This window comes from Emydura macquarii, unplaced genomic scaffold, assembly GCF_026122565.2.
Source record: "Emydura macquarii macquarii isolate MOO-44397 ecotype Brisbane River unplaced genomic scaffold, CSIRO-AGI_Emac_v2 contig_3692, whole genome shotgun sequence".
NCBI lineage: Eukaryota > Metazoa > Chordata > Testudines > Chelidae > Emydura > Emydura macquarii.
Window position 1 is genome coordinate 6,048,753 of NW_027133829.1, and position 23,046 is coordinate 6,071,798.

At 45.5% G+C, this 23,046-nt stretch overlaps 1 protein-coding gene across 2 annotated transcripts in view; it reads left to right on the forward strand.

The window, feature by feature from the left end:
* SORCS1 (sortilin related VPS10 domain containing receptor 1) overlaps window positions 1–23,046 on the forward strand; it is a 384,379-nt gene that overhangs the window by 301,926 nt on the left and 59,407 nt on the right. For both annotated transcript variants that reach the window (XM_067537229.1, XM_067537228.1), the window contains exons 10-14: window positions 5,786–5,932; window positions 13,564–13,666; window positions 13,926–14,002; window positions 20,271–20,362; window positions 21,685–21,792. In XM_067537229.1, coding sequence (XP_067393330.1) covers window positions 5,786–5,932; window positions 13,564–13,666; window positions 13,926–14,002; window positions 20,271–20,362; window positions 21,685–21,792 — 527 coding nt within the window. The remainder of the gene's footprint in view (window positions 1–5,785; window positions 5,933–13,563; window positions 13,667–13,925; window positions 14,003–20,270; window positions 20,363–21,684; window positions 21,793–23,046) is intronic.

Sequence of the window (23,046 nt, forward strand, 5' to 3'; positions counted from 1 at the left end):
GGGAAAGAAAACCCTTTGTTTTATTAGGCTGACAGTTCATAGCAACCAGGGTTGAAATTAATGTGATCAGACTGGTAGCGTCGGATCTGCTGATTACCTAGATAGAAAGAATATTGGCTGACACTGAAGCTGGCACAAACCCTCCTTGAAATCTGATGTTCTGGCTGGAAGAGAACTGAAAGCCATCCAGCTGAATCTCCCACTAGGACTGCTGCAAACGAGAAGTGTTTAGGGGTAAATGGAGATGAATAGAAAGAAAGAAAATCCATAGACAAATATAGAAGAAGTAGAAATCATACAAAAGCTGTGCTTGTGTGGGAACAGCAGCACCTAGGAGTGTCTGCAGCATGTGTATGGGTGCTGGAATGCAGTCTACTTGGTGTGGGTGTGCGTCTGTGCTTGTCACGTGTAAGCTTGTCTGGCTAAGGGTGCAGAGCTGGCAGTGTGCATAGAATAAATAGGCCAGATCCTCGGCCTGCGTAAGTTTGCTCTGCCTCACTCAAAGAGGAGTTGTGTTGAGCCTGGTGAGTACAACGATTTGTAGAGACGACAGAAAATATTCATATTTCAAAATTTCCCATCAAAAGAAAGCCAATTTTTTCACACAATTTTTGGCAACAGCGTTTTTTTTATCAGCTGTTAGTGATCCAGGAGCTTTGCTTGCTAGTTCCCTTAAACGCCCAGGAATTCATATCATCCAGACTAGCTCACTAGTATATAGAGCTGGACAGAAAACATGATGGTTTTTTTTTTTACTGAAAATTTTGTCTATTTATTTATTTTTGGTCAAAATTTAAATTTTTGACAAAACATTTCATCAAAATTGTCAATCTAGGGTATTTTTGGTCAGCTCCACTAGAATGTGTTCAGATTTTCTAAGGAATTGCTTTTCAGGGCTCTCTTAATACCACATAGATGCACAGAGTTTGAAGCCAGAAGGGACAATTAGATCATCTGGTCTGACCTCCTGTATAACACAAGCCTTTACATTTCACCCAGTTGCCCCTCTATTGAACATGATAACTTGGACTTCACTGAAGTGCAGCTGCATTATTTTTTCTTCTTTAATGGTCTAAACTTTTTTTTTCTGCTAAGACTGATTTATAGAGAAAGGTTTGGTATCTCAGCTGTTTCTGAATCATCATTCATTTCACCCCCTTCTGTCTTTATCAGTAGATTTATTTTCTCCTTATACTGCTTTTTTCCTCCATTTATATTTGCAAATTCCCTTATCTTTTCCCTGCAAGTCTTTACTGATGCTTGGATGATGTGTGTTGTGAAGAAGGTGTGCCGTTACCTTTTGATGTAGGCAGGTGAGAGATTCCTGGTTGTGGCACTGTTCCCCGTTATGTCCCCACTTCAGGTCCCATTAAAATTGGCAGGAGATTCTTCAGTTCAGTCGGAGGTAGATCAGGCCCAAAGGGTATATGGGTCAGTTGTGAAGCCTGCAGTACGCCCACACAGACAAGTATGGGGATATATTCTTATGCATGGACTACCTGCATTCAGCTGCTATTCCCTCTCCTGCACATATGGACAGGGGTGTGCTGGTAGGAGAGAGGAGTTGCTGGAGGGTGGTTGAATACTCCAGCTCTAATGCACCCAGTGAGCATGCTGGGTTCAGCACACAGAGGGAAGTAATATGCGCTAGGAAAGGGATAGCAGGGATTATTTCCCCCCGCAGAGCTAGGAAGAGACAGGGACCCTGTAAGGTGCACTGCTCCTGGAACACTGTAGCTACGCACTGTCCCCTACTTAAGCTGGGTGGTAGGGTAACAATCCAGCCATTCATAAATACCTGCTCAAAGTCATAATGACTGACCTACTGGTAAAAAAGGAAAATGTAAAGCCAGATAGTTATTTTTTAACGGTGCCCAGTGCAGTCTGAATCGATCTGCAGTATTTGGGTGTGAGGCCGGTAGTCAAGTGTCTCCAGTGTGAAGTATGTTTGTCTAACATGCGGCGTGCAGAAGCATGTGTAGTATGTACTATGTGCATATCTTGTGGTAGTGTTTGGGTGTTGTATTTGTCTTGTGTGCATCAATCGTATGCAGTGTCTGTGACCGCATAGGGTATGTGAAATATGTTGGCACCTGTCAGTTTGAGATGTGCACAGACAGCGTGTCTACCTGATGTGAGTGGGTAAGCAGTGTGCATATGGTATATGGTGTGTGCAATGTAATATCCATCTGTATTGTGCACAAAGTTTGCGTCTGTGTCAGTGTAATATATATAATGTGTGTTTGTATCTTTTGAGTATGGATACATCTTGTGTGGGTATGTAAGCAATGTGTCTTTCATATGGGTATATATGCAGTCTTGTGTGTGTATCTGTCTCTGTTGTGGGTGGGGTGCATTGGGGGTGTGTACGGTGTTGTGTATGTACACAATGTGTGTCACCCTGCTGTTGGTGCATGCCTACCGTGTGAGGTCTTTCCCAAGGTAAAGCTATCCAAAAATGACAATATAACTTATGCTTTGCTTGCTTTGGAAAGGGCTGAGCGTTCCAGCCCGTGACTAGAATCATAAAAGAAGAATTCACGAGACTTCAGAACACATTTATCACCTGAGATATAAAATGCTCTTTAATCATTTATGGCCAACATCTCACAGGGCCTGTAGTACAACCATTTCGAGAGAACAACAAAGCAAAGTACAAATGGAGTTATTGGCCCTGGCCTGGGATAGCAGAGGCAGAGCGATTCTCACATTCTCCGTCACCGCTATTTATGCAGTGACATAGGCGGACTCAGGACCCCTTTTCTATTTTGGCATCTTTCCCTCTCTTCAAAGAAACCAGAAATAATCGGGGGGGGAAGCAAGTCAGATGCAATGCTTGCATTTTAAAATATATCATCCCTACTGTATTTATAGCAAATACTCATTTTCTAGTTAGTTTGGCTCCATCCTAAGCACCAGATTTTGATCTCCTTACTCCTAGTGAGTAGGATCTTAGGCCTAGGCCCTCAAAGTAATGTAGACGTCTAGTACTCCTTGAAATCAATAGGAGCTAGGCGACAAAATACCATTGAGGCTTTCAGCGTCAGTCCCCATGCAGTCCCAGCTTCATTCAATGGCACCACCTGACGAGTGCAGCGTTAGTCAGCGTGAGTAAGGCTATCCGCATCGGACCCTCCATGAAGAGGGATTATTAACAGAGTATGAGGCTACTCGTTGTCAGTCAGAGCATCAGAGTTAGCCTCTGTGTGAGGCTTACAGTCACAAAGGACCAGGCTCTGCCTCCTTTCCTCATGCGTTAACTCACTCCATGAATAGGGCCACTGAAGTGGATGGGACTGTTTGTGGCATACGACATGACTGGAGGTGAGAAAAGGGGTAGAACCTGGTTCCAAAGGAAATCATTCCATTTCTTGCAGCAGAGGTCGGCCTGGCCTTATCCACAAACAAAAAAGAGGTGCTGGTTGGACTAGATGACCTCCTGAGGTCCCTTCCAACTCTAATGTTCTATGATTCTATGATTCTATGGTGGCCCTGATCTTTTGGAGGCTTGGCATTCCACAGCAAGTTCTGTCTCCCTCTCCACCCCCCTCCCTCCTTCGGCAACAAGACCAGCAGAGGAGATAACCCGAGTACCGATTTCCCATCTATGGCATGTTGAGGAAGGGTTGCCAATTTTGGTTGAACGTATTCCTGGAGGTTTCATCACATGGCATAATCTTTCATTCCTGAAGACTCCAGGGCAATCCTGGAGGCTTGGCAACCCTACTTTGGAGGCCCTGTTTTTGCTTGAGGTCTCAGAAATCATAATGCCGTCTCTGAGAGGAGAGAAACAAGATCTTATCAGCCCTTCCCTTCTCTGTCAGTGGGGATGGGAATTGGGCCTAATGAGTTGTCTCTGGAGCGATTCCTCCCCTCGTGGAAGGAGAATTGAGGGTGAAAGGTTCCTTGTTTGGGGAGGAGTCAGAATGAAAACAGGGCCCTTTCCTCTCAGGTTCTCCTCTTCCCTGGGCAAGGGGAAGGCACTGATCTCCTCAGCGCAGGTGTTGGGGTAAAAACTAGCCCAGGAGAGGCCACCGGCCAACCAGCCCATCTCTCTTCTTCGTGAGGTGGGAGAAGGGATAAAAACCAAGGTCTGGTTATGCCCCACACTTCCTATATATCTTGGGAGGGATCAGCCCACGATAAGTCACCCCCAACTCCCTTCCTCTGTGGAGGGGCTACCCCTCTGTCTCCCAGGATGGAAAGGCCCATATGAAGCTGGAGTGTTCCAGAGTGGGATAGCATGAGTGAAAGATGGCTGCCCCAGGAGTGGGGGAGAGATCGCATGTTTCGATATTGTTGTATCATAGGGACATAGGACTGGAAGGAGCCTCTTCGGTCACTGAGTCCAGTCACCTGCTGTTGCAGACAGCCACATCATATTATCCCATTCATAAATGTATCAAGCTGCATCAGGGCAGGGGAAGCCTGAATGTGGGGCCAGGTGTCTCAGAAGCAGGCTGGGGGAGCATTCTTGGAGGATGCCGGCATCAGGGCAACCAGTTTGTAGATCTCGGAGGGAGTGGGGGAGAATGCATGGGGAAGATCAGCATATATAGCCGATGAATCTTGTACAGAGGGAGTGGAAGGTGGCTTCTCTGGAAAGGATGGGGCCTCCAGGAGAGGGGTGGATGGAAGCCACTCCCCTAACTGTCTGGTATCAAATACCATCTCCTCCGGGTCTTGCTACTCTCCACTGCTATGAAAAGTGCCAGCCTCCCTTTGTGAAACTTCTCCTGCAAGCTGTTCATGAAGTAAGCTGAGGCTGAAACAGCCCTTGCTTCTGCTGCAGCAATTTGCAGTTAGGTGCTAATTAAATAAAAACCACTGTGAATGAAACGGCCCGACGGGTGAGCTCGTGTATCGACTCCGTCACTTCCCTGCCATCAGAGCAGGGGTGGATTAGATATTTGAACCAACCTGATGGCAGATAAAAGATTTCCTCTCACCCTCCAATCCCATCATAGCTCTCACCATTTATAAAGCGACAGTCTAACAGACTCACTCTCAAGGGGCAGTTGATATTGCACTGTTGATTTTCACTATGCTGAACAACTTGGGAAAATTTTGCAAGGTGCCTTGGGCAAAACACAGATATTTTCCTGCTCGATTCTCACATTACTTTATATGTAAACCTATTTTTACCTGAGCACATAGCATCTTTTCACAGCCCCCACAATAATTTGGGTTTGGAGGCATGGGCTTGTGGGTAAAATATTGGACAAGGAGTCAGAAGATCTGGTTTATTTTTGACTCTACCACAACGTTGGGCAAGTCACTTGAGTCTCTTCGTGCCTCAGTTTCTCTGCATGCAAAATTGGGATAAAATTACATGCAGGGGATTATAAAGTTAATATATGAAGCACTTTGAGATCCTTGGACAGAAGACACTATAGAAATACAAAGTATTCCTGATTGTCATTTTGTTTGCAAAGGAGCAGTTGCTGTGGTTGACTCAGCAGAGAGAAGTGAGTGACTGTTCCTTGTGTATTTCCTCTTACCAAAGAGAGAGTGTCACCGTCTATTGACTCTTACCTACATCATTTCAGGTTTCCATGCTCTGTCTAAAACACAAGCTTCTCTCCCTTCTGCAGCACGTCTCTGTGTTAGTCCAACACAGCCCATAACTTTCCTCCTTTTAATACCCATTGGCAGTTCTCACCCTAGACTCCATCACACGGACGCTGTGACCAAGTCCCTGCTGGGTGAGACAGGTAACCACACATGCACATCAAGGATCAGTGTCCAATTGATATATTTTTTCAGCCATGTCAATTTTTCCTAGGTAGCAGGGATAAAGGGAATGTTCTTGGCTAACAAGAAGATTGACAACCAAGTGAAAACTTTCATCACCTACAACAAAGGCAGAGACTGGCGCTTGCTACAGGCTCCAGACACTGATCTGAGAGGAAATCCTGTTCATTGCCTCCTAGTAAGTTCTGCTTTAAAAAACAACAACAACTGTCCCCCAGGTAACAACACAAAGATGATATGGGCTTTTAAAAATAAATAGGGCTGGGGTGCATGACTATGTTGTATGGCATGGACATGAAGCTTCATTCCAAAGGTACAATGCTGCTGACTTGGGTAGCCAGATGTTATGGCATGAGCCAGCAAATTTCTTTCTTTCTTTCTTTCTTTCTTTCTTTCCAAAGGAAAGTTTTTATAATGAGGCTTCTTTCTGCAGAGTTGACCATCTCCTCTTAGGCAGCAGGGGAAGATACGGACTCTGTTACTGCATAGTTGAAATTCTGCACACTAGGTGGGGTGAGCGAGCTATTTGTAAATGCCAGCAGGGGACCAGTGGAGTTTTCAGGAAGGATCTTCCTGAGATACAGCGGTAATCAGAGATGGGCAAAGGCTGCAGAGTCAAAAGGGGGACAGGGACTTTTTATTGTCTCTCATAGGCAATTTATTTTTATATGTTACTTGTTTTTCATTTGTTATGTGTCCAGCAGCTAGGGCAATCAGCACATTACAGAAATCATTTTATATATATATTAACAAATATATATATTCGTAAGCGAAAGCAAAGCAGAACTCAGAGGAGTTTGTATAGAATTTTGCAACTATTTCCAAATAAATATCATACCTCCAGTGGTTTACCCCACTGACATGCCCATGCAGATATTGGGATGGTAATCTAAGCACTCACACAGCTCTGACTGTTAGGCTGTAATCAGGATCTGGATGCATGTCCCATAATAGTCTTGGTGTTACTGTCTCTTTGCTGTAGCCACCTGCTGTCTCTCATCATCTGCTTTGACGGTAAACTCTTTGAGGCAGGGACCATCTTTTCATTATATGTGTGGACAGAATCTACTCCAGTGTGTACCCTGCCTGGTGCCCTAAAGTGCCACTGCAACAGCATATAATAAATAACGGTGCAGGGTGCAATTCAGACACCTAGGAAGACATGGTGTATGCCAGGAAGTGCTGGCATTCAAATTCAAGTGCATTTACATCATTATAAATGCAATGGCCATTTGCAAAATTCAGATCTGAGTCAGGCTTTGGTTTGGGCCCATCTCCTGTAACACAAATCTCCTACTTCATAATGAAGCGCCTTGTTTTTACATCCTCCAGAAAAAGTGGCACGGATCATTTGCAATGGGGGCATGTACTTTCTCAGCGGGGACATAGGGATTTACTAGTCCATCTCCAGGATGATGACTTTTGCACAGAAATGACCAAGGCATCAAGATGAGAATGTTACAAAAGAAGGGGGAAGTCCCTCGAGGGGCAGATCAGAACAAAACACAGATACTTCTCCGAAGGTTATCTGAGCCTCGTGGTATGCAGAACCATTTCTCTTGTAAGACTTGCAGAATTTGCTGCTTATATTCAAGGCAAGAATTATATATATTAAAAAAAAACCCACCCAAAACCCTTCCTGGACAAATCACTTTCCTCTTTCTGTACCTCGGTTTCTCCATCTATACATGGGAATAGTGATACTGACCTCCTTTGTAAAGCGCTTCAAGATCTACTGAAGAAAAGTGCTGTATAAGAGGTAGGCGGTAGTTGTTGTTATTATTATTACTATTATTGTGTTTTAGTACTTCTGCTTCAAGCAGAACTGGCAAGAATGGAGGGGCAGTGGAAATGAAACATGAGGCAAAAAGTGGATTTTACAGGCCTTCAGAAAAGTTCCGGTTTGAGTTCTGAGCACAGAACTAGGTCATTTCTTCTTTTGGCCACCCCGTTTAGCCCCAATTGTGGCGCACAAGAGGGGTGAAGCTAGTGGATGAAGCCCTGGGTCCCATCCCCCTTCGTTGCTTGCCTCCCTCTCCCCAGAGAGCCAGACTTGAAAGTGGCAGACTGAAGGAAACTAGGGACGGGGTTTGGGGTCTGGTCTGGGAGCTCTGTCCTGGAAGACTGAAGCTAAACCAACACCACTTTCAGCTTCTGAATCTTACATGTGATCAGAATGAGTAATTATATATTTATTAACTGTTTATTCTGTGCATCACAGTAGCACCCAGTCAGGACGCTGGGAGGCCCTATTGGGTGTACAGTTATTATGGTCCCCATTGTACAGCTGGGGAAGGTGTCACACAGTGGCACGCAGTGCAGCACCAGTAGATATTGATTTCAGTGGGGTTGCCCTGCTGTGAACGCAAGCAGCCTTTTGCCTAGAGAAATTAAGTGAGTTGCTCAAGGTTGCACAGACAGTGTCACAGCGCCAGTTTTCCCTGTAGAGCTGTTTACTCTTGGCCCCAACTTCAGCCCACAAGATTATACTGCCTCACCAATATCAGGGCTTGCTTCAGACCCCTTTTGTGGAGATGCAACAGCTGTCATGGTACCTCTGGAAACAGCCCACAGCTTTTCTTAGGTAACTGAGTTGTCAGTAGCCATGAAGTTGGTGGGCTAGAGACGGGATTTACAAAGCCTGTGACTTGAGTCAAATTGACTGCAGTGCAATGATGTTCTGAGCCGTTTACACTGGGGAGATGGCAGCTCCTGATGCTAGACGGTTAATCAGTGTGGTTGCTCTTCTCTGCTGTTCTTAAACCCTGTGCCTGGATAGTTCTTAACCAGTGTGCATCAACCAGGACAAGTGCAGAGTCCTGCACTTAGGACGGAAGAATCCCATGCACTGCTACAGACTGGAGACCGACTGTCTAGGCAGCAGTTCTGCAGAAAAGGACCTGGAGGTTACAGTGGACAAGAAACTAGATATGAGTCAACAGTGTGCCCTTATTGCCAAGAAGGTTAATAGCATATTGGGCTGCATTGGTAGGACCATTGCCAGCATATCGAGGGAAGTGATTATTCCCCTCTATTTGGCACTGGTGGGGCCCCATTTGTAATATTGTGTCCAGTTTTGGGCCCTCCACTACAGAAAGGATGTGGACAAATTGGAAAGAGCCCAGCGGAGGGCAACAAAAATGATTAGGGGGCTGGAGCACATGACATAGGAGGAGAGGCTGAGGGAATTAGGCTTGTTTAGTCTGCAGAAGAGATGAGTGAGGGGGGATTTCATAGCAGCCTTTAACTACCTGAAAGTGGATTCCAGGGAGGATGGAGCTAGGCTGTTCTCAGTGGTGATAGATGACAGAACTAAGAGCAAGGTCTCAAGTTGCAGTGGGGGAGGTCTAGGTTGGATATTAAGAAAAAGTTTTTCACTGGGAGGGTGGTGAAGCACTGGAATGGGTTACCTAGGGAGGTGGTGAAATCTCCATCCTTATAGGTTTTTAAAGTGCGGCTTGACAAAGCCCTGGCTGGGATGGTTTAGTTCGGGTTGGTCCTGCTTTGAGCAGGGAGTAGGGCTAGATGACATCCTGAGGTCTCTTCCTACCCTAATCTTCTATGACTCTATGATGGAAAAGGTTTGGATAATATTGTGATTACCAACAGGCTCATAGCTACGAAAGCCAAAGGCAACACATAGCTTTATCCCTGACAGTGCAGTTGCTGAGTGTGCGTCTTCCAAGAGCAGGGTGAGCGCTGATGAGCAGGAGCTTGGGAACTCAGTCCTTCATGAAAAGGCCATGCTGCGCCCCGGCTATCCATGTATTCCTGACTAATAGGAGCAGTAACGCCAAGGGGGGACTGCCCAGCCAAGCACCTCATTGTGCTCTTTGGATTGCATTTTCAGGTTCTTTACTCATGCTCATTCTCCATCCAAATCCTGCCCCGTTTTTACCGCGCTTGCTCTCTTAACTAATGGAACAAGCACATAACGGGCTTGAGTTTATTTCCACTCTACGCCTCCTGTTTAACTCGCATCCCACGCAGTCTCCAATCAGTGCTGGAGAGCCGCACCCTTGTGCTGCCTGCTGCGCACTGGGCTGAGAACTGGATAATTTAGTCCTAAATATCAGGGTCTGACCCAAGGGCCATATGATCTGTCCATTGATTTCAGTTGGCTTCGGATCTGACCCTCTGCGCAGTGTCAGCTCATTGCCTCTAGGGGGAGGGAATGGGACGCGACGGGGCCATTGCTCACCTATTGTACGGCATGGCACAAGCTGGCCAGGTGAAATGCGTGGACAGAGGGGCTTGTTTGTTTTTTAACCTTGCCCTCGAGCATCAATTAATGGGAACAGGCAGGATGTCACACCCGAGGGCTGAGCCCGTATGGACACTTCTTCATGCTTAAGTGTTATAGAAGGATAGAATAGTAGAAGATCAGGGACCAAGTAGGGCACAGAGGGTCTTGATCACTGGTTGAGCTGGAAGTTTTCAAAGAAGAAACTAAAAGAAATCTGAACTAAACTGACTTACTAGGACATGTACCGGGACAGTCTTCTTTCTGAAAGAGCCAGCTGCCAGTTTGCCTTTCGTTGGTTGAATAAAAGGGAGAGTCTTGTAGCGCGGGAAAAGAAGGGGTGGAGCTGTCTAGAAAATGCGCCAACAGTGCCAAGTAAAGAGAGCAACAAGCTTTGAGTCGGATGACAGACCCAAGCTTTTGAAAATCTTCTTTGAGTTTTGGAGCTAATGGCAGGGAGGAGATAAAGGCAGATTGTGCAGCGTGAGGACTCAAGAAGTGACAGAGTCACAGAAAGCTGAGCTCAGAGATTAGAAAAGAGATTTTCTGAGCAGCACTGCTAGAAATGTAGCGGGGGCTAGGAAATAAACCAGAGCTCCATGAGAACGTTCTGTTCGGAAGGAACATGGGGAAAGAGAATTGTGGCAGTGCTATGGAAATAGGACATTGTGCCCAATCTGGGTAATGTTTCAGGCTGGGGTTTTCAAAGGAACCTCAGGGTGTTAGTTACCCAGATTCCACTGGGCACAGTGGGGCTCTGGGTCCATGATTAGGGCTCCAAAGAACTACCGCAAAACAAATAAATCATCATAACAAACCACAATGTCTCAGTATCCTATGAGAGATGATAGGTTGTGCAGGGATAGGCATGAAGTGTCCTAACAGTGAAGACAAGGGGTATGTCTATACCGATGACGGCAAAGTCGCTGCCATCAGATCGACCTATCTGGATCGATTGAGCGGTCATTGTAGACCCGCTCAGTCGATCCAGAAGTCGAGGCTGGTAAACCACCCCCTCAAGTGGCCCAGTGCAGTGAAGACGCCACGCAGAAGGGAAGCACAGCAGGCGACGGGAGTTACGCAAGCTACTCTGGGTAGACCAGGGCAAGATGTTTGTGTTTGATGCGGTGGAGAAGGGGGAGCCAATGGAGGAATGCAAAGTGACAAGCTGGGAAAATGACCTCTGCATCAGCATTTGACATGGATGGGGCAAGATGCATTTGTGAGAGCCCGGAGAGGAGGAGATTGTAATAGTCAAGATGCAAGATGAGGAGAAATCGGACAATAATTTTAGCAATGTGGGTGGAGAAGAAAGGCCAGTTTTTAGGTGGTGCTCTAGTCTTGGTTGGGGCTGCTAGTCATTACTACATTACAAAGAATAAATGATTATGCACTTGCTATGTCTGCAAGTTCTTACACTGGGGTCCTGGGTCTTAGTACTTGTCTTATATACCCTGTATCTATATAATAACGATGATAATAATAACTAGCTTTTATATAGCACTTTTCATCAGTAGAGCTTAAAACTATACCATATGTATCTGTGAAGTGATACAAATACAAGATGAAAGGAAACCTCAAGCAGCACAATCTAAAAGGATTTAAGTCTAAAAAGTGAGATAATCTCTGTTGGAGTGGGAGATTGGGTGAATTACTTCTATTAGCTAGAGGCTGAAAAATGCCAGAGGGCGACTTTAATTATTTTGGTTTTGAAAAGACGTTCCGCATTTAGCCCTTCAGAATGGATAAAGCTTTACCAGGAAGAATCCCTTTTCCCTTAATGCCTTTCTGCTTTAGCCGAACCGGGTTCTTTCCACAGCATCCTCCTCCGCGTTGCTATGGAGTCTGACCCTCGAAGGCCGTCAGCTGCGATTCTGGCGTTTGGTATATTCAGCGTGTCTAGTGCCGCTCCCACCCAGGCCCCCTTCTCCTTTTCCTTTGTGTCACATCAGCAAGAGTCCTCCTCCCTCCTCCCCACGCTGCCATTGGGCTCATCTTTGCAGGAGTTGGACTCGCTGACTTTGGTGACTGACATCCTCTGTGAGGGACTCGCATTTCAAACTCTGAGAGGCAGAAGTGAGTCCAAGACTGGGACAATATTAGACTCCTAGTGACCATCCTGAACTAGCCAAAGGAAGACCTAGTACAATGCTTACCATGAACGGGCTGGCATTTGAAAATAGTTTGCTGTGCTGCGCGTTGTAGATGTTTCCTTTCACTCAGTGAATCGCAACATTGATAGAGTTCACAGTAGGTCTCTTGCCCGTCTAATTTCTATGAAGCGTGGTGCCCATTCTCCGGTTAATCATGATCTTCCTCCCTCTCCCAGAAGGTATTGGAGAGAGGTGGGTGTCTCCTTGCTTCTCACTTGTGCTCTGTGCGGTTCCTCCAGTCTTTGCAGAAGCATGCGGCAGAGATGATACTTACATGCACGCTGCGTGTGTTGTGTTATCATTGGAGCAAATCCTAAGAGAGGTGCTGAGCAACTGCTGGGCCACTCCAGCTCCTGTTCGTTTCAGTGGAGGCTCCACGTGCTCTCAGCTCTCTCGTTTGTCTGCGTGCCAGGCACTGCACAAACATCGAAGACACAGCCCCTGCCTGTACGTGTTCTTCTCCCACCTGCAGATCTTCATGCCTTCTTCCATGTGCAGGGAACTCTCTCTGCGTTCCAGTCTACCTAATTCTCTATGTCCCCTCATCCAAATCTCCCAGATTATCAGTCTGTCTGTTCTACCCCTCCTCTATCCTTTCCCTGTTCAGCCCTCTCATCCCTTCAGGGTTTGATGTTCTCGCTTTTTGCATCCTGTGTAAAATCCAGCAAAAATCCACTCACGGAGCCCCATTGTCTCCCATGGGACACTGCATGGGAGCGAGGGGTCTTGAGTGTGGATCTGTTTGCAAGATCTCGGACCCATAGTCTGTAAACTCCTTGGTTCAGGATCTATGTTCTGTGCTTTGTAAATAATAATAATCATGAATCATACCAGCATTTGCATGCGCATTTCAGCTGTGGCATCTAATACTCGTCTCCCCTTTGTTGTTGTCCTTGCTGTTTTGCCTTGTTAGTGTGGCATGGAACAGATCTCTATAATTAAACAGAATCAAAACAGTGCGAGAGAGAGAGAACCAGCTTGTCCCTGCCAGGATATGTGAGACGGTCTGGAGTCTGCCTTTTCATTAGACTGCCTGTGTCAGTACATAGTGCCTCCGCAATGCCTTGCAGTGCTTTCCACACAGAGCTGTGCTAATGGGATCATCAGACGTTGTTATCTTTGTGTTCACAGCCCGACTGGCACATGTCCCTCAGGCTGGTGTTCCATTTGCTTCCAGCTTTTGTTTTCTTTTTTCTATTTTGCAGGGAGCTTTTTTTTGAGTCTTTGAGTCTTGAGGAAAGGGGTAAGAAAAGTAGGTTCTCACCGGTTGTCTGCAATAGCAGGGTCCCCTTCCAGTCCTTTGTTCTGATGTTCAGTGGCCATCACTCTGATGTATGAACGCCCATTGGGAAAGGAGAATGAATGGGATGCCCTTAATGACATGTCTCTTTTCCCCCTCCTCTTTCTCCCCAGCCCTATTGTTCACTGCATCTTCATCTGAAGGTTTCGGAGAACCCCTACACTTCGGGAAACATCGCCAGCCGAGATACTGCCCCTAGCATTATCGTGGCTTCCGGTATGAAACATTCAGTTACTGTATGCAACAGTTTGTGTACAACAGATTCCACCTATTGCATTTCCACTGTGCATGGAAATAGAAGTATTTGGACTCTGTTCTTGTCATTAAGTTTCCCTCCAAACTGAAACCATGATTCTCTCCTCTCTCCCCACCCATACACTGAAATCCTTTGCCTAGAAAAAGGTAAAATCATGTACACCACTGAGGCAGCTCACTTCTTGTGTCTTAAATGTTGTTTCACTGAATCTCCTTACAGGTAACATAGGTACCGAGCTGTCAGACAATGACATCAGTATGTTTGTTTCATCGGACGCTGGGAACACGTGGAGACAGGTAAATAACATGTGGATCACAATCTTGACTGTTGAACATAGGGAACGGTAATGTGGCTTGCTTTAAAAAGGTGATCTGCTTTTTTGTGTTTGGTGGCAGAGAAATTGTTACTAACCCTAGTGAAGGGGAATCCATATTGGCTTCTGACATCAATTTCCTGTTGAAAAGTAAGAATGTGCCAAAGCCACAAAGATTGGGACTTTCAAATATGCCCTAAGGGAGTTTGGTTGTTGATTTCAAGGGAATTTAGTTGCAGATGTTAACTTCACTAATTTGGGGTGTGACAATCTAGAGAAGGATGGTCCAGGGGTTCGGGCACCAGCCTAGGATTTGGGAGACCCACGTTCAATCCCTGCTTTTCCACAGACTTCCTTTGTGACCATGTGCAAATTAATTAGCATTTCTGTGCCTCAGTTTCCCATTTGTAAAATGGGGATAAGAGAACTGCCCTGCCTCATAGAGGTGCTGTGAAAACAAATGAAACATTGTGAGGTGCCCAGATACTATGGCAACAGGAGCCAGTAAGTACCAGAGAGAGATTAGGATTTTAGTGTGAGCCCAGATCGAACGAAAAGTTATCGCCACACTTGTGACTGGCTCCCCACCCACCCTCAGCTTAGCAACTAATGCTTTAGATGTACTTGGGTGGGTTGCACATGTCCTTTCTGACAAATGAAACACTGCCCAGTCTGGTGTAGTAAATACTTTCTTGACAGAGAATCAAATAAATCAGAAATGGGCAAGGTCATTGTGATCGGAAGGCCCCCTCAGTACCATGGTTCCATAACAGCTACTCCTAAGAGGGCTGGCAAACTCATGACAACTAACACACTGCTTTCATGATGTTCATCCATCAATAGTGTCTTGTGAGGTATCAATGTATGTACTGATGATATTTAAAAAGTTATGTCAGGATGCAGAAACTATTTCCTTACAGTTTGTAGCAAGGTGTTAATCCCTAGCAGAGGTGAAAAACTGGTTTTGCCAGACAAAGGGATGCCTGTTCACATACACTACATCGGTTCATATGTAGATTAAGCACTGTAAGACAAAACAATGGAAGCCCCATTGACATACCAGTCAACAGGAAGAAAAGAATAGCAGGGGCCCTCCTGACTGTGGGGACAACACAATGAGTTGTGGGGAATAAAAAGAGGAGCAAAAAGCATCTGGGGAAAAGCCCTGGAAGGGTTTAGTGTATTGGTGAATACTTGGATCCTGGCTTTGACTGAAAACCAGCAGCTCTGTCAAAGACTGAATCCTTGGGAGAAAATCTTTGCTATTAAATAGGAAAGGTAACCATTGACATGTATGGACTGAGGACTGCATTTTATAGTTTGGTTTATGCATAACCATTCTGTGTCCAAACTTCTCATTTGGATCTCTGTTCTTTGTTAATAAACCTATAACCCTTCTGCCAGACAGAGCCGGCAGCAGCAAAGGGCCGGGTTCTATATCTAGGGGTCCTTGTCAATGATACCACACCAAACTGGCTCGAGCCCCCACCCAGTCACCTGGGAAACCACACACTATCCCCTGGGTGCCCCAAAGGGCAATACTTCCCCTCTCGCAAGCACAGAGTCTGATGTAGAAAGTAAACCTTTTAATAACAGAAGGGAAGTAACACGGCACTGGTTTAGGAAACAGTGCAAACAGAATTCATGATCTCAATGAGCCAAACCCATCCCAGAGTACTGGGGCATGTCCTTTGCCTCTCCCTTCTTGCTTTCCCCTGTACTGACCATTGTAGTTGCAATGTCCACCTCTTGGTTGGGGCTCAGCCAGTCCCCCTTTGCAGGCTCCTGCTGGACACAGGCTTGACCAGGCCTCCTCCGCTGCTGCCTCCTGCCACCTCTGGGCCTCACTGAGTCCCCGCTGCTGGCTCCTGCCGTCGCCAACCACTCCTGACTCCTGCCGTCTGCTGGCGCCTTGCTGTCTACAGATGCTAACCGAGCCTGGCATCTGCAGGCGCTGACCGCTTCTGGCTCCCCCTATCTGCTGGCGCCAACCAATCCCACCGTCTGCAGGCGCCCACTGTCTGCTGGCATTGACCACTGTTGCTCCTGCCATCTACTGGCACTGACCAATCCTGCCATCTGCAGGTGCCGCCCACTGCTGGCACCTCTCTGCTGGTTGCCAGTGAAGGTTTCCCAGTCTCTCTAGTGTTTCAGCTCTTAGTGAATTTCATCTTCTGGGAAAACCTTCTGCTGACACAGAAGCAATGTCCCTGCTTTTAACAGACAAAAGACTCCAAGAGAAATAATTAATTCTACCCCTTAACAGTGGGAGAAGATCATCAATCCATGCCTGAGGATAGCCTTTTGCCAGGGCTAGTACAATCTCAACAGGAGACTTCTCACCCCTCCCTCCCCCTTGCAATGCTGAAACATCCATCCGCCACCCTTTTTGGGCTCTCTTTAGGTGAGAGTGAATTTTTTGTCAGAACAGGCTAAACACAGATCTGGTGCCTTTTGTTCATACAATCAAAGGACAACATTTCATTACCCCTGCAGTTAACACAAAAGTGACTTGTAACACAATACCAGACACATTGACCATTTCCCATCATGCTCAACACCTAGTGTGCTTATGCAATATGCTGAGTACTTAATTGTACTCATGCAAATACAAAGCCCATGCAAATAACGTGCACCCCTTTCAGCTGCTGAGCAGGAAGAGTGCCACTCAGACACTCAGATCTTGCTCATTTTTATCATAAATACAGTATATCCTGATTTTCCAGACCCCTATTATCCAAACCTTCGCGGTATCATAATCCCTTTCTTGTCCCAAGGGATTTGAATGATGCTGAACTTTAGATAAGAGAGCAGAGGTCCCAGCCATAGGGGAGGCCACCGTACTGCTGACTGGCTCCTGAAGCCCTCCTGAAGCCCTGCTGTGACAGGAGTGAACAAGCAGGGCCAGGATCATGGAGCTGCCGAGGGCTCCCTGCGCTGCAGCTTCTGCCCTCTGGATTATCCCCATTCCCGATTATCGGCTTGAACTCCCTGCCTCTGTGCGGATGGGATTATGGGCAGTGTGCTGTACATCTCAGTGCGGTGGTATTAAGTGAATTGTGACTCCTCAGCTGAATCAAACAAGTGGACGTGTCCCCTTTGGGGACAACACACCTGATGATTTCTGAGGGTGGCCAGTGAGGGGTTGAACAGTGCAGGTGACGTGTGTGGAGGGACTCATGGGGCATACCTTTTGTTAACTTCAAGGCAAAGGAAGGACTGACAGAGTCCTGAGGAGAGAGGGGGGTTGGCAGTGTTAGGAAACTGACTTTCTCTCACTGGAGACGGGGAGGGGAACAAGGTGACCTGCTGCCCTGAGGCAGTATCACAGTCCATGCCCTGGTGGACCAGGGCGTCACACAGAATCGTCGTTGGTGTCAATCTACCATAGCTTTCCATTGCTCAAGGGGTGTCACTCTTCCCTGGGAGGTTATTCCACTCTCATGCCAATCTCACTATTAGGAAGTTTCCCCTGATATTTTGCCCACATTAACCTTTGGTTAATTAATCTCATTAAACACATAGAAATTGCTACCGTGGATTAGGCCAGTTGTCCAACAAGTGCAAAATCTTGCCTTGTTGGACCAGCTGCTTCTAAGGAAGGAGTTCACCTTGGAAATAGACACCTGTCCATGGACTCGTCCAAAAGGGGAAATTTCTATCCAGTGGTTGGCTGTTCTGGGAATGGGATATAAACCCCCCTAGACTTATAGAAGATGAGGGTTGGAAGGGACCTCAGGAGGTCGTCTAGTCCAACCCCCTGCTGAAAGCAGGACCAACCCCAACTAAATCATCCCATGCTTTAAGATCTGATCCAAAGCCTTTTGAAATCAATAGGCGCCTTTCCATTGATTTAAATGGACTTTGGATCAAGGCCTTAGATTACTATCCCACTTCTAATACATTTGGTTAGGAGGAAACTTTCCCTGTGGACACATTATCCCCTAACGGCCTACTGCAGGGTTTCTTCTCTGTAGCATCTGGTGCTGGCCACGGTCTGTGACAGGATATTGAACTACAGGACTTGATCCAATATGCAGCTTTTTTCATTCCTGTGTTCCTAAGCCTGGATCTTTGGGTCACTTACATTTTGTATCCTGTCTAATGTAACTGTGGATATACTTAGACACAAATTTCTACTCCTTTTTTCTAATATGATTAAGTTCTTGTCCTCAGTAATATCCTATGGCACTGAGCTCTACAAGCTAACATGTGCTCAGTAAAAAGAAGTATTTCCTTTTATCAGTTTTAAGTTTGCTGCCTTTCTATTTTGTCGGCTGTCCCTTTTTCTTTTTACTACGAGAAGGGGCAAATGCCCCATTTCTTATTCATTTTGTATTACTCTTAGTTATACCCCTAGTGCGAATCTCAACAGTTCCCCTCTCTTCTGGTGATTACACCCTCCAAACAGTTATCATGGATCCCCATTCAGTCCTTAGTCACCAGCATGACCACTGCAAATACAAGCCATAGTCTCCAAAATATAAGGTCCTCTCATACAAGGAGAGTGCAGCAGACTCATGAGCATATTTTCCTCTTGATGCATTCAGTGGAATACATCAAGCCAAGGACTTAACCTGGAAGAAGATAGGAGAATGACAAATATCTACTGTTCTTCTCAAATTATAAATCTCATGCACAGAAAACAAAGCAAAGCCACATGCCACAAGAGCTGGACGCAGTGATTACTAAAACAAATGTGTTTGCCCTCTTCCCTCCCCACTGTTCTGCATGTTAATTAAACGTCGTTGGCTTTGAGAGCACTCAACTAATGAGATTTTGCAATCAGATACAAGGCTGGATTATCTCATGCATGGCTGTTGTGCATCGTTAAATATGTTTTTAAATAATCAGCTGGCATTTAATTAGCGTGCGATAGTTCTCATACATTGTAATTAAGTGGGTAGTTAAGTGTTTTTAACAATACAGATTGTTGCTCTGCCTTGCAGAGCAGATGAGTTTGGCGGCGGGGAGTGGTATTTCTTAGGCCCTGACTCTGAAGTGTCTGGTGCTGGCCACTAATGAGTACTGGTCTGGTACTGGACTCAAGGGACCATCTGGTCTGACCCTGCCTGGAAATTCCTGTGTTCCAGCGTTAGCATGGATTCGAAGCAGTGGGGAAATGGAGAGCAGAGCCCTTCAGGTTGCTGTACAGTGCCCCCAGTGGACAACTCAGGATCAGCATTTATGGAGTCTGGATGTTGCCCCCATTCAAAAAGAAGGATGAGTCAACCAGACGTGAACAGTGAAGAGGCATTCTGAAAGTGAAAAAAGGGAGGAAATGGCAGGAATTTCTAGGGACACTCACAATACTATTTCTCTGTGGTACTTAGTTGGCTCTCCTCACGGTCATATCTGAGCATTCACAATCTTTAGTGTATCCATCCTCACAACACCTCTGCGAGGTAAGACAGCGATATTATTTCCATTCTACAAATTGGGAACTGGGTCACTGTGACTTGTTCAAGATCCCACAGGGAATCTATGGTAGACTAGGGAAATGAACCTAGGTCTCTCAAGTCCAGCGCTAGCACCGTAACCATCGGACAGTCTTTCCTCTCTACCTCAAATGTTTATTTATTTATTGTTGCTGCAGATGAGTGAATAATTCCTAATGAATATTTTATTCAATGGATCTTCTCACCTTGGGGAAATGGCTGCAAAAAGATCACGGGTCTCCATCATTTATTTGCTATTTGATATGCAATAACATTTTACACAAACTCTTTTCATTCCGTGGCTCGCTATTCCAAATCTGAAATTTGAGCTCTGTTGTGATTGGTCACATGAGTCACCAGGTAGCATATCTGCCCGTTGATTGGATGAGCACAGCTCTTATGATCAAATTTGTGCATTTAGAACCTAGTCTTGCGTCTTGAAGTTGATGGAATCTTTGCCATCGACTTCAACGGACATGGGATCGGGTCCCTAAAATCTGAATTAGCCAAGCAGTGATCTTAAAACATGCTATCCATATTGTAAGGCATCTGCAAAGTGAAGCTTCCCCTACCTCAAACAAAGCTCCCCAATCTACAGGGTGAGCTGAGTGATGATCTAAGAGTATCACATTTCAAATAGATTCTCTCTGCCATCTGGCAGGATAAAATCACAACTGTCTGGGTGATAATGTGTCTTCCCCTGCTCCATAGTTTGGTAAACAAATCCCCATCCACTGCCACCTCCCTGATTAAGAGCGGTGATCTTTTATCAAGGCTAAGGAAAACAGATCTGGGTATATGTATATTTTGCAGATCTTTGAAGAGGAGTACAGTGTTTTATACCTGGATCAAGGTGGAGTCTTGGTTGCCATGAAACATACGTCTTTGCCTATCAGACATCTATGGTAATGACTGTGACTGCGCTGATCACATTAGTCATGGAGTCCTGCCTTACAGATTATATGCTACTGGCAGTTAAGCTGTGACTAAATTTTTTAGCTAAATGCCAGAATATGTCAATTAAGAAATGTACACTGCATTAATTTGCATTCGCTCTGATGAGGCTAAGGCAGTGCCAGCAATTTCACACATAAGAAGTGCGAGTGAGGAAACAGGTTAGAGTTCTAGCGCCAGATCCTCAGCTCTGGTAAATGAGCATTGCTCCATTAAAATCAGTGGAACTACATAGATCCAGCCAGGTGAAGATTTGGCTCCTAGAGTCTGAACATTAAGTTGGAGTACAATCAGTCTCTTAATCAGTTCCAAATATGCTTTATTTGCAAAGCTGTGATGAAATTATCTTACAGGTGGAGGGCAGCAGTTGTGCCACAACTTTATTATATAGCTTCAGGGCTACACAACAAATAACTCAGCATTGTCACCCCTAGAAGCAGCTATTGAACTACCCTGACAGAGCATCGCTTTGTGCTGTTTATTTTTATGTAGATACCACGACGGTCAGCCTCTTGCCAATATCTAATACACATAGATCAAGACTTTAGAAAGTGACTAGTGGTTTTAGGTATTCCTCTTGAGGTGCCTTAAAGGGACCTGGTTTTCAGAAAGCGCACTGAGCTCCTGCACTCTGAAAACAGGCTCCTTCAAAGTATCTCAGGCTGAGGTACTAAAGATCACTGGTCACTTTCTAAAAATCTTGGTGACTGAGTCCATCTTGCCCTTAAAATCACAGTCTTGAACCTAACTTCATTGTTTCCCCCATTTAAGTGTTGGCCACTGATTAGCAGGATTATGCCAGACTAGCTTCCTCAATGTTCTGATTTATGATGCCCAGAACAAGTAGTTCTTTCTAGGACTTAGAGTGCAGTGGCCAAGAGCAGAGACAGCTGATTGCTTGCTCTGCCAGGCTAAATGGATACAGCAGTAGTGGAATGGAGACTCTTTGGCCAACCCAGGAGAAACCTTTGAATGGAGCATTACAATCAAGATGATCAAACGCGACCGTTGCTTTTAGATGCCTCAAAAACGTGATGCCTAACCGGCAACACCTTAAAGGGGGCGTGATTTTTAGAGGGTGGGCACTCAGAACGTGCTGCAAATGAAGCAGCTTTAAAGTGACTCAGGGTAGGCTCCCAAAACCAGTCACTTTTTAAAATCTTGCTTTGCACAGCCATTGAGGCAGCTCCTGCCTTTTGTCTCTTTCTGTAGAGCAGCTCCATTTCCTGCAGCTCTGTCTGAGAGATAGTGACGCTTCTGCTTTTCCCACTAGGTTAAGTTTTGATGAAGGGAGATCCTGGAGCAAGTACAGCTTCACATCCATCCCGCTCTTTGTTGACGGGGTATTGGGTGAGCCTGGTGAGGAGACTCTGATCATGACGTAAGTGAGCGTGTAAAGGGAAAACAGCCAACATCGGTCTTACTCTGGTGGGAGCTGAACCATAAACATTTACTTGGGCCAGATACTCATGTTGTGACACATCTGGTCAGGTCGTCTGTGGAGACTGAACCTGGGATATCTGTGGCATGGGGGAGGCAGGGCATAGGAATATGCAATCATGTTTGTGATGCCAAAAGTCAGAAACGTTTCCATATGATATGACTTGGAGGGTCATACCAGGGATCCAGCTAAGCCTCAGAAACATGGCTACATTGCTCATCAGTGTGAATATTTGACTTTTCAAGCTGTGTGGGACTTTAAGCAGAGCTCCCCTTTCAGGTGAATATGCAAAAGAGAAACGGTGTGTTTTTAAAGCTGTGTATTTTTAACTGGGATGCTGCACAATGGATCAAATTTGCAAAAACCTGGGAAAATTTCAGTTTCTGGTTGCGAAAATGAATCAAGTTGTAATCAATAGAACTTGTGGTTTGGAAATTAGCTGCTGAAAATAAAGATGCACTAAGAAGGTGCCATTCAGATCCGGATCTGGTTCTGAATTCTGTTTGAACCAGAGCCCAGATTTGTGATAGAACCTGGGATAAGGTTTGAGTTTGGATCCAATTATGCTAAAATTCTGTGGGTTGTTCTTGGGAGACGTCAGCCCCAAATGGCAAACCTTTTGCAAACCAATAGCTGGGTCTATGCAATTTCTTCTCTTGATGAGATTTCAGCCACAGCCAAACCAGAATTGAAAAACAGATTTCCCTTCTTGTTTTGGATCAGCTCAAGGAGCAAAAACCGGCAGGCAAGTTCATTCAGATAGGGTGCTGTTCCACACCACGTGCATCCCCACTACAGAAAATATTCAAAGTGGTTCAGATTCCTAAGGCCTAAATTTGTCCCACCTCTAGTAGATATTTAGAATATCACTCTTAATTTTTTGTATGTTGCCCCCAAAGTATCAGTTAGTATCAGTCATAGCTCACCAAATGTATCCTGGTCCTAAAATAAACAGGTTTAGTCGTTTAGGAGTTACATTTTCAAAATTGACTTCGGTATCTAGAAGCCTAAATCACATTGACATTCAATTAGACGTAGGGTTCTACATCACCTAAAGACTTTTGAAAACATTACTCTAAGTCTCATTGAAATCAGTGGGATTTAGGCTCCTAAATCACTTAGGGTATTTCTGCACAGCAGCTGGAATGTGTAATTCTCAGTTTGGGTAGATGTAGATATGCTCTGGCTCTGCTT